The sequence below is a fragment of the Montipora capricornis genome, chromosome 14 (assembly GCF_036669925.1).
Source record: "Montipora capricornis isolate CH-2021 chromosome 14, ASM3666992v2, whole genome shotgun sequence".
Taxonomy (NCBI): Eukaryota; Metazoa; Cnidaria; class Anthozoa; order Scleractinia; family Acroporidae; genus Montipora; species Montipora capricornis.
Window position 1 is genome coordinate 35,403,286 of NC_090896.1, and position 13,698 is coordinate 35,416,983.

Genomic DNA, 13,698 nt, shown 5'->3' on the forward strand with positions numbered 1-13,698 from the left:
CCTTGATTTCTAAAGTACTTGATTCTTTCTTCAAAGGATACAAGAAATAAAAACTACTTAATTTGAAGAGACAAGTAAATTAGTGCTACATTAGTTATAATATCGAGATCCGCAAAAGAAAAAACTTAATTCAGCATTCCAGAAAAAAAAGACTTTAATATTATTAGCTATTTTCATGCTTAAATTTTTGCATCCTGCCATTTTGGATTTTCTCTCATCAATCGACTCTACGGAGACAAACATTCCCAAGTGCCAAACAAGTAAAGGCAGACTTAAATGCTGCATGTCATAACTTTAACCCATTGACGCCCAGGGATTCCCCATTGACGAGTAAAATCGTCTGGCGTTAGACAGAGTAAAATACTAAGTCTGGCCGGTTTGGGCCGGTTTGGACGCCAAAGGGTTAAGTCAAAATGTTGATGAAGGGCACGATAATGTTTCAAGAAAAAGTAGGTGATAATAAAATAATACAGTTTTGAAAATTGTTCTAAATGTTGAAAGAAAATTTCTCTTTTTTCTAATCAAAATGTAATGTACAGTATTTTCAACAAGTAAAAACGTGTATAAGCTTCCCTTCAAAGAAACATGATTTTGTGGGACTTTCAGCTACGTGAAAGCATACTTTCGATAGAAATGGTCAGTTAACATGCATCGAGTAAATTCTGCTTGCAGGAAGTTGCTACTGGAACCAACTTTAAGTTAACTTATGTCTGCCAACCTTTTCAAAAATCATGACCAGCACCACATGTGTTGTCCTTAGGTATAAACTTAAGACTCCAATATTATATAGAGGAATATTAGTCATAACAAAGCAATTCCTTGTTTGTTTTCACTCGATAATTTGTAAGGCTTTCAAATTTCTGCATTGTTCTGGCTGGTGCACTTTTCACTCTGTGTCCAAACTGTCGACTTGTGGTATTGGGAACTTTGTCTGAGTAAATGCTAACCTTTTCTGGAAGTTCCTTCTTGGGCTTCATTCTTCCCTGAAATGAACATTGTGATAAAAAGATGTAGTAAAGTTCTACATTATTTGCATGTAATTTCTAAGGATAATATTTTGTGAAGACAACACAATTGTGAAAATTCATCAATCTACTGTATAGCCAGTACTGGAGATGTGTTGAGCTCAAAGAATACAACAACCAAGAAAATAAGGTTTGCCTAGATACGAACAGAACATATTTGAGTGCCAGTGACAAAGATTTCAGAACTTCAACAGCTATCATTCCATCAAGAAGTTGACATTAAAAAAAAAATTTTTTTTACAGGTAAAGTTTGCGAAGTTCATCCATTGCCACCCTGCAAGCAGAGCCTCTCAAACTCGGCAGAGAGCGAGAAACAGAGGCTCTGCAGAAATTGTCAAGTCTTTTTAGTCGCTGCAGCCTAATTTTCTGGGTTAGTCACTCCGGTCAAACAAGTTTAGGCGGCATGCACATCGTATTTTCTACAAGGCGAAGGTCAAAATCGAGCCTTCAGTACGAAAATCAACATGGCATGTAGGAGTGCGATCGAGACTTGGCCTGGCTTTGAGACTGTCTCCAAGCAAATGGCTTGCGATTTACCACAACTTCTCCAGAGGTCCTTTCTTTCTCGTAGAGTTACGAGAGGCTCTGCTGACAGGGTGGTCCATTGCCTATTAAATTCCTTATAGATTTTACTCTGACTGATGCCAGTCGATTTTACTTGTTGACTGGGGCACTTTTGGTGTGAATGCGTTATAAAATAACATCTAGGTCCACTCACAGCTGTTTGTGATATTATTATACACTGGAAGTTCAAATTACACTTTCCGTCGATGAATGATTGCCACAGTAGAAATTACAAAAACTATTTCCTATAAACAACCATTTTCATGAACGACTAATTCATACCTTTTTTGGCAATGGATAACCAAGAAAAAGGTATGAATTGAATTTGAAAATGATGGGTGAACATTTTTAGGCTTTAGTGTGTCATAATTTGCATTAATTAATTAAGTCAATTTGAAAACATTTTGACAGACCCTTTTGTTTTCGATTCACTTACAGCTGTTATCACTAACTTGTGCCCCTCAGCGACATTTTTTCATATTCGAAAATAAAATTTAGGTGGACGTCAATCAAATATTTCCATGACGAATTCACCTGCAGTGCTCATAAAGAGAACAAGAGTTTCATCATGGAAACATTTGATTGACATCCACCTAAATTTTACTTTCGAAATGTGAAAAAAGTCGCTGAGGGGCGCCTGTAACTGATAACATCTTTAAGATGGTGAAATAAGTGATGATGTGGAAATGATTTTAAAATGATCAAGGTGGTTAATATTTTTGACAACATGTTTCAAACAGTATGAAAGTGCTGGTGCTGCCCGTAATAAGTATAAGAAATCGGATGACTGCAAACTTGTGAAAATTTTTGTGATTTATGGATACAATCAGTGATGTTTTAAAAGTTTTCAAAATTGCACGAGCCACAGGCAAGTGCAATTTGAGAACTTTCAAAACATCATGACGCTCAAGTTTATAAAATTTTCATTTATTATGTACTCAACAAAATCACTCCATCCCTTTGTTTGCATAGCAACTTCTGTATTGCAATCCATAACCCCTTTTGCACTCTATAACCTATTTACACATTTGTCATTGACCAATCGGAAACATTATATTTTGTTGAGTATACAATAAATGAGGTTAAAGCCATTTTTTTTTCCTTGTAATAATTACCTTTGGGTCATAATCTTTGAGAAAACCCCAGTTCTCTTCCCTAAAAAGTAACAGACAACATCTTTAAAGAAATTTATTTTACTACCTTTTATTAACTTGTGTTTTATGAAAAAGGTTCACTTTTCACCACTGTCAACATCCACCACTGTACGGAAGTGGTCATTCAAGTGAACACAATCACACCCAACATTAAGATAGGCTGATTAATCCACTTTGTTGTGGTTTCAGTTTTTAACCATCCACACATTTTACCCAAGCACCCCCAAGCATGATTCACAGCAGTTGTTGGTTGATAATAATATTGAATATTATTGAACTTCATTGTCTACATATTCATGAAAGCTGCTTTAAGGTTCATCTCGTTGTTATATCTCAGACAGTAAACAGTTCAAGGCTGCTACCTAATGGTTGCCCGGTCGCCTTATTTGCAAGCGGGGGCAACCAAATTTCTGAACAAGTAGCCCGAACAGGCACCTAACTTATCACAAGGTGATTCATTCTCACTTTCTTGTAAATTTCATCCCAGCTGGAGATTAAATTTTCTTAGGCAGCAGCCTTGCAGTTTGTAATTTCAGTAGTATCAAAATTAATGGTACGTCTTTCAGAATTTAAAAGTGTGCTTTTTTTCTCAGACTGGTTCACGCATCAGAAGAGATATCATCAATAACTACCTAAGCTCTGCATTTCCTCAGGCCGTACTGTAAGTTAGAGGTCCTTGCTTTTCTAGTTCAATTTGAGGAGGTCTTTCATGTCAATTTTGCAACTGGCCATTGACTGAATGCATAAATGGCAAAATGTATTATTTTGTTTATGTGCTAATGAGACTCACAAGCCTTGCTCTCAAGCAACATTTCTGTTATATTTTGTCCATGCAAACGAGGCTAGTGAGGCTAATTAGCACATAAACAAAAGAATATTTTTTTGGCCGCCATTTATGCATTCGGTCTATGGGTTGTAAATTGAACTCTGGAAAAAAGACAGGACATAAATTACAAATTACGGCACTCAAACTTGGTCAGGAAGATGCATGTATTCATGGTTTTCCCATTTTTCTTCTACTTGTACCAGATAAACATTCCATATGTAGAGCATCATCTGGGAGGAATTGAACACTTAAAGGGCCTTTACGTAACAGAAAGGAAAAGTGATTATTTGAACACCTAGTATTTTGGGATGAGGAAATAGACTGTCTCAACAGTTATTTGTGATTGACGAAGATTGTGATTGAAGAACCCATCATAGACTCTTCATTCACAATTATTGCTCGTTATGGGTTGGGTAGCTGGGTGGATGAGATCAGAAATACTCAAGGTTGATTTAATTAATAAGATCCCTTTACATACATGCAACCAACAGTAGAAGGTAATTGACTCAGGCTCAGTGATTATCGTTGAATATTCACCTCGACTTCGTCTCGGTGAATATTCACCGATAATCACCTCGCCTTTGGTGAATAATTGTTATATATTCACTGGTTTTATGAGAAGCTGGGACCCCGGTACTATCAACCGTCTACGCTGAGCACAGTAGCTGCCTTTGCTCAAAGGAGGTCTCAAGATCAAAAGCCAGACTATATATAGGGGTGCCAGTGCTTACTCTATCACAAGGTCCCTTCTTCTTCAACTTAATGAAAGCCCTGTATATTTAACACCAATGTAACCCGTACAAGTGTGCAAAGATACTCGAGCTGTAACAACTATTTTGTGACCACTCAATTTTGTTTATGTTGTACAACATGGTGAAGTACAGCTGTAATTGCAAAGTGGTCAGAACATCACTAAAAAACCTAAAACAACCTGTATGGTTTCCTGAATGCTATGCATATGCATGTAAAATAAAGAAACAGAATCAAAAATTAACTGTTGCATGTCAGTGACAGTCATATGCTCACAAAGTTTGAAACTTGGCCATTTAATATTGCCCTTTTGCCGAGAACCACAATGGTGCAAAGGTGAACACAGCTCATTTTCCTCCTTAAGGACGGTGCCTACTATTGTTATTGTGCATACGTTCTGCGCATCTCCAGATACTTGAATTTCCTATCGGTGATGCTTACTAATGCAGGGATATTCTTTTGCAGTTCAAAACTATGCAGAGAAAATAGATCTCAGTAAGTATTCTTGGTATCTAAAAAGAAAATTGGGGGTAACCATGCATTCTGTAGAGATAATTAAGCTTCAATTTGAGAAAGAATGCCATATATAAAGTAGTAAAGTGTGACGTCACAAATATTTAAAACTATGAAATTATGGGATTCATTAAGATCTTCAGAAACTACATGATGAAGAATGGCCATTTGCTTAAAATTAGCATCTTACTGCAATTTGGAGATGAGATATTGACCCTTTCATGCTACAGTGACTCCATACAAATCCTAATAATTTTTTCTCTGTTCTAAACGGTTTAGAACCAAGACAAAAATACAAGGATTTGTATGGAGTTACTGAAGCATGGAGGGGCTAATATCTTACCCCCATATTGCAACCATACGCTGATTTTTGGCAAGCGGCCATTTTTGATCATGTACTTTCAGAATATCTTAGTAAATCCAATAATTTCATAAATTTAGTTTTTGCGACATTATCACTTAAACACTCTATTGCTTTGAATTTTAGAGATTTTTACAAATATTGTTCATGAATTATCTTTGAAAAATGCGTGGTTACCCCCACTTTTCTTTTTGGATTTCAATAACGCTTGTTAAGATCTACCTTTCCTGCATAATCATAAATCGGGCAAAAATACCTTTGAATTACCGTCGTTTTCATCTAAGCGTGGACATGTGATAGGAAAACATGCTCTAAGTGGCTGCAAGCGTGACACGTTGTGGCTGCAAACGTGACAAGTTTTGTCTTCAATCATTCGAAGTTTGAGAGATGTTCATGCAAGTTTTCCTTGAATGACCGCAAAGCTGGACATCGAAGACTTTTTCTCAGAAATTGACCCTAATCTCATAAAGTGTGCTTCAAATACTTTTGAACTATCGCGCGCAAAAGTTTCAACTGTTTACTTAACGGATGCCAAGCTCAAACTTAAAACAAGACATGTTTTCCAGTCATGTGTCCACCCTTAGATGAAAACGACGGTAGTAGGCACCGTCCTTAAGGACAGTGCCTACTAATTCAAAGGTATTTTTGCTTGGTTTACTGAATATGTGGAAAAAGCAGATCTTAAACTGGGGGTAACTATGCATTTTTTTGAAGATAATTTAATGAACAACATTTATAAAAAGCTTTTAAATACAAAGCAATGTATGGTGTTCTTTTCCAAATTAAAGTTGTTTTATCTCTGAAAAATGCATGGTTACCCAAAAACTTTCTTTTGGATACCAAGAGCACTTGCTACTGTAAGTTCTGCTTTCTCCACATAGTTTTACAGTGAAACTGGTTGTTTATTTGCGCAATTTTGTGACAAAATGTTTGGCAGTTTGCTCTGAGTAAGTTGCAAGTTCAAATTTCAACTTGCTGCCCAGTGTTTACGTCCCTATACTAGGGTCAGGTATTTGTCCCTGTACAAAACAATCTTGAACTTGATTTTTTACAAATAAATTTACGGCATAATAACTCTACGTTGCATAGGATTCGTGAGGCTGTGAAAAGAGTAATTCAGCTTAAATTTAAAAAATTCACAACGTATCGCCGGCGTGATTGTTTGAATTACCGCAAGTTCTGTGAAGTCAATTGGAAAATGTTAATTCGTGTTGTCTCAAATACACCTTCATCTACCTAAAACAAATTCAGAAGAATTAAATTCAGGACTGTGGGGGAAGGGGGGGGGGGGTTAATTGAAATATCAATTCAACACCACTATTTCTTAGCATTCAGGTGCAACTGGTTTTCCACGAATACTCTGTTCGTCAATACTGGTTCAAATTAACCATTTCAAATCCATTTGAAGCCGAAGGGTCAGTGAGTTGCAAAATATTCAAGATATCCATTCCAAACCGACCATGTAGAAGGTTCACAAATTATGTAAAAAAACCTTTTTTCCAGGGCATACCATTAGACTTCAGTTGTGCGTAAGTTGCAAAATTTGAACCTTCAACTTGCTCGGAGCAAAGTGCCAACCAAAAATTGCGTAGCAAAGTGGTGTGCAAATGAACAACCGGTTTCACTGTAAACCATGCAAAAAGAACCCTGTATTAATAAGCACCACGCATAGGAAATCCAAGTATCTTGAGATGCACAGAACACATGTGCAATATCAATAGCAGGCACTGTCCTTAATTTTTGCTTTGTGGCATTGCACTATTGCAGTCATGTAACAGTCACGGTAAGTCTATTGAGTTATAATTAAATTTCAACCTGCAACCTCCAACCGGCAACCTGCAAAAAATACCTGCCGCTCCTAGGGGGTCCTTGTTCCCTTTGATAATTTGCTTGTGTTCCCTTGTTCCCTAAGATATTTTGACATTGTTCCCCTGTTCCCCAGTTTCCCAGTTCAAATTATCCATGTTCCACTAATCCCCAAAACCCCTGGGAGGATCTCATCAGGGTTTAACCGATGAACTGTCAATATACATGCAGTTTTTGAGGTAAATGTTTGAATGTGACCAGATTTAGATAAACCTATAATTCGTAAATCTTCTTTGCATTAAAGGAAACTATATCATCCCACCAAATCGCCGTGAACATGAAAACGTAATCCAATGAAACAACCATCAGTCGTTGTTGATTCACGGAATGCTTAGTCATGAATGATATTGCAAACCAGGAAACGTAAACTCTGACGATTTGCAGTTTTCATTAAAGACGCTAAGATATAAGGGATGATACCTGATAAGCTATTGAAACAAATGTCACAAAAACCTGACCTCATGTTTTGTCCAATCCATCACGAATTAACTGCTGTCAATGTTGTGTCAATTTTAATTAGGCCTTACAATCACCCCTTACCATTTTCGAGCCATTTTCCCTTCATTCCGACAGCGATTTTTCCATATCTCGTCGCTTCTGACGACATCACATTTGGCGTAGTCTCTCTGAGAATAAGTTCTCGGCGGGGCAGATTTTATTCTTTCAATTTGAGGAGCACATTTCTCGTGATACAGACTTGGGGTACCGGCGCGCCATGTTGAATCCGGAAATCTACCAGCAGAGGTCGCTCGTATACCTCTTCCGTCCCTATCGCTCATGTTTAACACTGCCTTTCTGAAGTGAACAAACAGTCGGGTATTCTAAAGATGCTCTTTTCTTCTTATCGCAAACGCAGCCACAGAGACGAATTTCTTTTGTTCTCGAAGACAGATGTTTTGGAGTCATGTGACGCCTAGTTGCCCGGCGACAACAAACAATCGAAGGGACCCAGGCTCTCAGGTGGAGAAACTCTTTTGAATAAAACACACCGGTTCCTTCACCAAGCGTTGCTCTTCTTGGTTTTTGATAAATTTGATTCCTTCACTGGTAGGCACCTAGACTGCGGGCAGTCTCTCTTTTTCTTCAGATTTAGTGAGAGCAGTGCACGCGCGCGGGAGCGGCGAAGCCGCGAGACGCGCGAAACGAGGGTGGCTCTCCCGTCTCGCGCATTCAGTCATGCGCGTGGCCCTTCCAGTGTCTCGCGTTTTGCTCGACTGACTACAGAAAAAGAGAGACTGCTCTTAGTCTAATGAGCGCCTCACAGGTGCAGAGTTACCGTTTAAAACAAAATATTGTTCAAAATGTACGTAAACTGACTCAGTACTTAAACTGAACTTAACACAAAGCGAGGAGGGAACAAAGATTTTTTTATTCCTCTCACCCGAAAACGTCAATAATTGATGTTCATAGCAGCGACAGCGACAAAACACTACATCTGAAGCTAGGTGATGTGACTTAAGTGTATATATATTTTGAGTATTTTGAAAGATATTTCGCCCTGAGCACAAACCTCGTATTATTTCCATACTTTTAAAAGTCTTAAGGACGGTGCCTACTAATTCAAAGGAATTTTTGCGCGGTTTACTGAATATGCGGGAAAAGCAGATGTCAACAAGTGTTATTTAAATCCAAAAAGAAAATTGGGGGTAACCACGCATTTTTCGAAGATAATCCGAGTATCTCGAGATGCGCAGAACGTATGCGCCGTTTTTACTCGTGGGTAGCCTCGTGGATACACCTTATTCCAAAATCGCCGCTCATTTATGCGGATATAAATTGGCCCTTGTTGCCTCGTTCAAGATAAGATATTCTTTTGAATTTTAGGCTTAAGAACGAGGCATCAAGGGCTTATTTTGAATAAAAACAAAAGAATATTTAAATAGCGACCATTTTGGAATAGGCTAGCAACAAAAGAACAGAGTCGAGGTTCAGGGGAATAATTTGCATTTTCCTTTGTTTTGAACAATACAATATGCTAATTATTCCTCTAAACCTCTACACTGTTCTTTCGTTGCTGCACAATTCGAAACTAGCCTATTAGGTGTATATCCATGTTGTATGTGAGGAAAAAAATTTGTGAGGATAGTGTCAGGATCTTTATGCAAATTTGTCACTCCTGCGTAACCGGAAGTTTGAACTAATTAGCCAACCAGGATGGATAATCACAACACAGATAGCTGTGACTTCCTGTTTGCTAGGTTGTACGCCGCCATTGCTGTTTGTGGCTTTTATACTAAGTGTTTGAGCACCTTCCGCTGCATTTAGAAGCAAGAAACTGAAGAATTAAAGAAATAGCGTCCTTCGCAGGCGAAGCAAAAGATTCTGAACAAGTACACATTGGTGCAATTTATTGTACACCGCCATTCACTCACCAACGCGAAGACTTTAATACATGTCGAAATGGAATCGACCTGAATCGACAGACATGGTGAGAAGACAGTCTCTGTCGATCCCCTAAGCTCACGGGGGATTAGCAAATTTCATTTGGACGGTGACTTGCATTTGGAGAGTTACATTGAAGCTATCAAAGTATACCAATGTTTATCAAAGCTATCAGGACGTTTTACAAGTTATCAAGGCTATATGAATATCAGTGACATGAAAACAATGAGGCAACCAAGCGGGTTTTGCTAAAAGCAGGCCCGCGGCCCAGCGGCCCGCGGCCCACGGCCCGCGACGGCCTGGCGGCCCGGAGGCCCGGAGGCCCACACAGTTTTGTTGTCCATCGGTAAATCCACGCGCATGCACAGATTTGGATCGGGTTTGGGCGCGCAAATGAAAGACGGTGAGTTTGAATTCGTTTACCATTTTAATAATCATTTCAATCCTTTTCGATCCTTTCTTTCGTTGCATGTTGCTAAGTGAAAAACGTTGTCATTCTCTGTTGTTTTCGTCTGTTTACAACGACAAACAGGAACAATGGATTCAAATGATTAAAATGGTAAACAAATTCAAACTCACCGTCGTCCATTTTGCACGCCCAAACCCGCGTGTGCATGCGCGTGGATTTACCGCTGGACAAAAAAACTGTGGAAAATCAGGACTGGGCTACCAGGCTTCCCGTCCGCCGGGCCCGATGCAAGCAGTTTCCTATCTTGTATTAAATGTTACGCTACGTATAAATGAATCCATTGAGGGGTGGGCACCAGTAACTATTATCAGTCCAATAAGCGAACAACAGGGAACTACGGTCATTAACATTGGACTTCTAGATGAAAGACACTATTTTTCAGCAGTTCAGTGAGATTATTATAATGACAGTATTATAGGCTATGAAATCAGCAGTGTTACCAATGTCAACAATTATTCAGAGGTAATAATAGATTAATTAACCATGGCCAAAAATGGTGTGTGTCAGTAATAATTTCTGCAAAGCAGTGGCAAAAAGAGCTTATATGAGAGAATGTATCAAGCGGAAGAGACAAAATAGAGTTCAGGGAAACGAAAAACGATGCAAAACACCAAAAAAGAACTGAAAATATTGAAGCAGCAAGGGAATATGAAAAGCAAACATTTATGGTTAAAGCTTCCAATCCAGAACATATCAGAGAACTAAACAGAAAAGCATAGAACCATTTAAGGAAAGCTATGCAGAGCTCAAGGCTAAACCAAACTACAATTTTTCAAGGTCAAGACTCTATTAGACATTCCATGTCAAAAGTGATTTAGTCTTTTTGTGATAAGATATCACATGGCTCTGAATATATATGCACTTGCTGTGATCAGTTATGATTCAGATCATCTGTCTCTAAATGTAACAGTATCAAAATTAATATAGGGATAAATGTTCGCAAAGTTTGCTGGAGGGATGTATAACTGACACAAAAAAAGTGTTAATAATACTGAATGGATCTGCTCTACTTGCGTAACCTGGTGGCATTAACAATATGACCTGGAAACAAAAATTGGACCTTATTCAAAATGACCCTGTCACTCGTGCGAGGAGCTTTGAACACATGGTTCAGCTCTTTATAGAGGATTTGTTAAAGAGTAATCTTATGTCTATTGGAGAAATGGTAGACTTATTTTACAGGGTTGAATTCCAGCAAAGGGGATCACCTCACATACATGCATTATTTTGCCGGGTTACCTAGTCGCATATGAGAGCCCTCCGTGCTGTTACACAGTTATCCAGCTGTATATCACAGAGACTAGTGCATGAAGAAAACTTCATCCTGCCAATTTTAAACAATCGCCGTAACTTTCATATCCACAAGAAATGACAGTGGCACTTTGATTATACTACAGACGCGTAATCCGTCCAGACGAATTATGTGTCTCTCGTGTTATCCGTCTAGTGTAAAGACTGGACGATCTATATGAGACGCATGCATAATTCGTCTGGGACGAACTTCGCCAAACATTTTTTCGGCGTTTGTTAAATTCGTCTAGTATTAAACGGGCACAAGACGTATAATTCGTCTGGACGAACTATCCAGTCTAATGCGTCTTCGAAGAAGCATTAAAGTGGCGTTTTCATACTAGTGACGCATAATTCTTCTCGGACGAACCAGGGGCACCCAACGAGAATATAGTTCAAAACCACTTAACATAGCATTGTTAAAAGTATTTTGGTATTCCAACGGTAGATATAGGTATATTTTTCTTCCCTAAAAATTTGTTATCTGTTCGGGTTTCCTAGCTGAAAGTCTAGTGACCCGAAAATTATAGGGATCAAAACTTACCTTTTCGAAAATTTCAGGGGAAAAAAAGGCTTCCGAAAATTCTAGGTGACCTTTTTAGGGTAAAAATCCGTTAAAAATGGGCATTTGTATCATTTTTTAGATGTTCGAAAATCCTAGGACAGGCAGGCAAGCAAGAAATTTTAGAACAAATGTTCCGAAAATTCTAGATCTCAAATCGTCTTCCGAACAGGTATTTTCCGAAAATTGACATTGGGTGCCCCTGACGAACTTGGGTACACATTTTTTCTGCGTCTGTTAAGTTCGTCTAGTATAAAGACAAAGTATCTACTTTAGTGCGTCTTCGAAGACGTACTAGACTGGATAGTTCGTCCAGATGTATTATGCGTCTTGTGCCCGTCTTTATATCAGACGAATTTAACAAATGCAGAAAAACGGTTGCCTAAGTTCGTCCCAGACGAATTATGCGTCTCATATAGATAATCCAGTCTTTACACTAGACGGATAACGTCTGTGGTATAAAAACGGCTAATAGGTAAGTTTAGTTGCAGTACTTTCGAATAAAGAAATTACAACTACCGTTAGGTATTTTGGAACTGTGATACAAATCTGCAAACGATGCAAACGATGCACTTAGCGATAGCTAAAACTAGGTTACATAAGTTAACCGTGACGGAAAAAAGATAACCGTTAGCCGTGAAAGCTACAAGCTTTTATGATTGTCGACCTTCATAGCCAAAAATCCCTTTGATTAATTAACTTCTTGGTTTCTGTCTAGATCCAGATTCTGCGCTGAAGGTTCAGCATATAAAGATCTGAGACAGTATGTAAATTTTTCGGTTGAGTTCAGATATACGAGAACCTACTGTCTTTAAATTTTTATATCTGGAATAATCTGTCATTACACTTTAAAAAAGTAAAATCCCGTCATGAGGCCGCTTAAATTTAGAAAAAGTTTAATTTTTTTCCTACTCGAAGGGGATGTTGATGCAGACCTTGACGAAGCCTTGAGCTTTGCGCTTTTAGCTTTTAAGTTTGGGCTCATTTTTATGGATAGCCAACGTCCATGTGTTCTTCTTTGTCCGGGAAAATTAGGTTATTGTAAATAGGAAACTTCGTGTAGAAGACGCACATGACGTAACAAAAGCTTTAGGGGTCTTCAGGGATTCAGAATTCTGATTAGGTATTGTTTCACGATTTTTGTTCTATTGTTTTACGTCATGTGTGTCTTCTACACGAACAAAATAGTTGCATCCAGTTTGTATGCGGAAATCCCAAAATGCGGCCTTTATTGTAAAACGAATGATAGGGGAACCCCATTTAGGGAAATATTTCCTTGCTTGCTTTGCTTTCAATTTATATGATTTGTTTCCTCTATATTGTAGTTAAAGTAAAGCTACCAATTTTCCAACTTACGAATGGACCACACACGAATCACGTATCACATACCATATTGGATGCGAGTCACCTTGCTTTTATTGTTGTTACTCGTGGATTTATCCACGAGTTTTGGTGAGGTTCTCTATGCAAATGTGTCACTCCTGCGTAACGGGAAGTTTGATCTAATAAGCCAATCAGGATGGATAATCACAACACAGCTTAGAAAGGTGTGACTTCCTGTTCGCGAGGTTGTGCGCCGCCATTGCTGTATGTCGCTTGTATACTTAAGTGTTTGATCACTTATGGTTCAGATCATCTGTTTCTAAGTGTAACGGTATCAAATATAGCCTGATTCTCAGACGTCTGAGAATCAGGCTATATCAAATATAGTGATAAATATTGGCAAGGTTTGTTGGAGGAATGTATAACTGGCACAACAAGTGTTAATATTACTGAATGGATCTGCTCTACTTGCTAAACCTGATGACATTAACAATATGACCTGCCACGAGTAATGACAGTGGCACTTTGATTTTTAATTACGTGACACACCGATCTCTTAAGGTAATTCCCTTGAAATTGTTCTACTATCAAACTTTCTTGGAAACTTGGCATG

The 13,698-nt window shown here is 38.4% G+C and overlaps 1 protein-coding gene across 1 annotated transcript in view; it reads right to left on the minus strand.

The window, feature by feature from the left end:
* Positions 1-7,951, minus strand: part of LOC138033883 (uncharacterized protein C2orf50-like) — a 9,385-nt gene extending 1,434 nt beyond the window's left edge. The window contains exons 1-3 of the mRNA XM_068881762.1: positions 7,600-7,951; positions 2,705-2,744; positions 1-983 (exon numbers count right to left, since the gene is read on the minus strand). The exon at positions 1-983 is cut by the window's left edge and continues 1,434 nt beyond it. Of these exons, the coding sequence (XP_068737863.1) occupies positions 798-983; positions 2,705-2,744; positions 7,600-7,838 (465 nt within the window). The 5' untranslated portion in view covers positions 7,839-7,951 and the 3' untranslated portion in view covers positions 1-797. The remainder of the gene's footprint in view (positions 984-2,704; positions 2,745-7,599) is intronic.
* Between the last annotated feature and the right edge of the window lie 5,747 nt (positions 7,952-13,698).